The 2,718-nt window shown below is 64.3% G+C and overlaps 1 protein-coding gene across 1 annotated transcript in view; it reads right to left on the bottom strand.

The window, feature by feature from the left end:
* Nucleotides 1–247: 247 nt before the first annotated feature.
* The window catches only part of EMIHUDRAFT_458952 (hypothetical protein), a gene marked incomplete at both ends in the record, with an annotated part of 2,979 nt that continues 508 nt past the window's right edge, over nt 248–2,718 (bottom strand). The window contains 6 exons of the mRNA XM_005769965.1: nt 248–343; nt 867–1,028; nt 1,104–1,289; nt 1,572–1,649; nt 1,933–1,998; nt 2,175–2,230. Of these exons, the coding sequence (XP_005770022.1) occupies nt 248–343; nt 867–1,028; nt 1,104–1,289; nt 1,572–1,649; nt 1,933–1,998; nt 2,175–2,230 (644 nt within the window). The remainder of the gene's footprint in view (nt 344–866; nt 1,029–1,103; nt 1,290–1,571; nt 1,650–1,932; nt 1,999–2,174; nt 2,231–2,718) is intronic.

Genomic DNA, 2,718 nt, shown 5'->3' on the forward strand with positions numbered 1-2,718 from the left:
AAGGGAGAGTATTGGGAGAGATGGGGGGAGATATGGCGGGAGATACGGGGAGAGATGGGGAGAGGGGGAGAGATGAGGAGAGAGTGGGAGAGAGGTGGGGAGACATGGGGAGAGGTGGGGAGAGGTGGGGAGAGAGGGGGAGAGAGGGGGAGAGAGGGGGAGAGAGATGGGGAGAGATAGGGAGAGATGGGGAGAGGGATGGGGAGAGATAGGGAGAGACTGGGAGAGATGATGGGGAGAAGGGGGAGGCCTGCGGCGCGACCGCAGCAGGCTGCGCTGTCGGCTGCGCCGGATTCGCCGCCCACGCCGTCGCCGAGCCCGCCGCCGCACCAGCCACCGCAGCCTGCAGTAGCAGCGGGCAAACCGGTTGGCAGCCCTTGGCTCAAAAGGACTCGGCACTCCTTCCACCAGCGCGAGCCACAACGCAGAGCAGCAGCAGCCAGCAAGGGGGTGTCCGGCTGTCTCGAGTCAGTCTCTTGTCCCTGAGGACGTGTCTAGGAAGTGTCTAGGAAGTCTCTTGTCCCTGAGGACGTGTCTAGGAAGTGTCTAGGAAGTCTCTTGTCCCTGAGGAAGTGTCTAGGAAGTGTCTAGGAAGTCTCTTGTCCCTGGTCGCGTGGGCGTGGGTACGGGGGGAGGGCGACCTTGGAAGCAAGGCTGCCTACTACTGCTACTGCTACTACTGCTACTGCTGCTGCTGCTACTACTACTACTACTACTACTACTACTACTACTGCTACTGCTGCTACTACTACTGCTGCTGCTACTACTGCTGCTGCTACTACTGCTGCTGTTGCAGCTACTACTACTACTTCTTCTACTACTACTACTACTACTACTACTGCTGCTGCTGCTGCAGCCGCCGCCGCCTGGGCCGCCCGTGCCGCGGCCAACTGTGCCGCCGTCGCGGCCGCCCGAGCCGCAGCCAAATGATTCGCCGCCGCCGCCGCCACTCCGGGCGCTGGCGCGAGAGCGGGAGCTCCTCCTCCCGCCGCCGCCGAGGGCAGCAGAGTGGAGGAGAGCGTGGTCGGCTACCAACCAATGAAAGGCCCAATGATGGAATTCCACAGGGGTGTCTACCGCTACTAGGACGGCGTCGGCTGCGCCGGCTGCGGCTGCGCCAGCGGGGCGGACGCCGGTAACGCCGCTGTCAGCGGCTGCAGCGCCCCCGCCCCCTGCGATGGGGCGGGCTGAGGGGCCAAAGCGGCCAGGGCGGCGCTCGCCCCCTGCGCAGTGGCGGCGGCGGAGGCCGTGGCGGCGGGGGCGTCGATGTGGCTGTACCCTCCACCGACCTAAGGTGACCGATCAGGTACACTTCTCCACACACACGAGGGTGGTGGGGGGGGGGGCAAGGGCCAGGGCAGCCCTCGCGACTCCGCGTCTAAAAGACAGAGGAGCCGCACGGCATTCAAAGTGCAAGGCCCCCGGCGCGTGGGTGCGCGCGGGGGGCGTGTGTGTGTGTGCGAGCCGCCGACCTTTGCGTATCACGACTAGCCCGCCATCGGGAGGAGGTGTCTAGGAAGTGTCTAGGACGTGTCTAGGACGTGTCTAGGAAGTGTCTCTAGGAAGCGTACCTTTGCGTAGCAGGAGTAGCCCGCCATCGGCAGCGTGTGTGTGACGGGCGTCTTGTGCAGCACGCAGCGGGTGTAGGCCTACATGAATGAATAAATGGCGCGGTCAAGCTTGGAGACGAGGTGGGCTTTAGGGACGTGTGGAGCACGCAGCGGGTGTAGGCCTACATGAATGAATAAATGGCGCGGTCAGACTTGGAGACGAGGTGGGCTTTAGGGACGTGAATAATCGATGAACTAATGAGTGATCAGTCCGCCTGGCTGGTAGGAGTGCTAACCGGTTCGCTGGGTTCGGGTATACCATGGGATAGGGGAGGGTCCCGTGGCGGCGGGGAGGGTACCGTGGGGGCGGGGAAAGGTGGGCCTTGATGGCGGCAAACTCGTACGCGAGGCAATCCGCTCTCCGTAGGCACTCGCGGCGGCACTCGGCCTACCACACCACCCAAGGGCCTGAACCCACGCTGGATTCGAGACTCTGGAGGTATGGGACTCGCGGCGGCAGTTTGCCTCGGCCCGTACCCCCCACACCTCGCTGAACTTGCCGGCGCCGCCTACAGCTCACCGCCGCCTTTACGAGAGTGGCCGAGGTGGGCTCCGAGCTCTCACCTCCTGCATCGTGGATCTGCGCGCCTGCCGCGCCGCGGCAGCCGCCCTGATGGCGCCTTGAGAGGCAGGTAAGGTAAGGTAAGGTAAACTTCTCCACACACACGAGGTGGTGGGGCAAGGGGGGGCAACCCTCGCGTCTCCACGTCTAACGACAGGAGCCCCACGGCATTCAAAGTGCAAGGCCCGGTGCGCGTGGGTGAGCGGTGTGTGTGTGTGTGTGTGTGCGCGCGCGCGCCTGGAGAGGCCGGCAGGCGCGCCGCGAGGCAAGCCGGGCACCTGGAAGGTGACGGGCGCGCCGCGCGCGTACACCTGCCCGTGCCTCTGCCGCCACGCCCCGGCGTTGAAGGGCGTGCGCACCTACCCCGGGGGGTGGACGGGTGTGGGCAGGCTGTGGGGACGAGTCGAGAGAGGGAGGGTGTGGACCAGTGTGGACACAGCCCTCTTCAAATGTCGCCCCCCCCCCCCGCACTTTGTCTGTTATCTTGTTGGGACTGTTGTGGTAGATTTCTTTCGCTCTGTCGATGACATTTTTTACTCTGTTGAT

The sequence above is a fragment of the Emiliania huxleyi genome, assembly GCF_000372725.1.
Source record: "Emiliania huxleyi CCMP1516 unplaced genomic scaffold EMIHUscaffold_404, whole genome shotgun sequence".
In the NCBI taxonomy this organism is placed as follows: domain Eukaryota; phylum Haptophyta; order Isochrysidales; family Noelaerhabdaceae; genus Emiliania; species Emiliania huxleyi.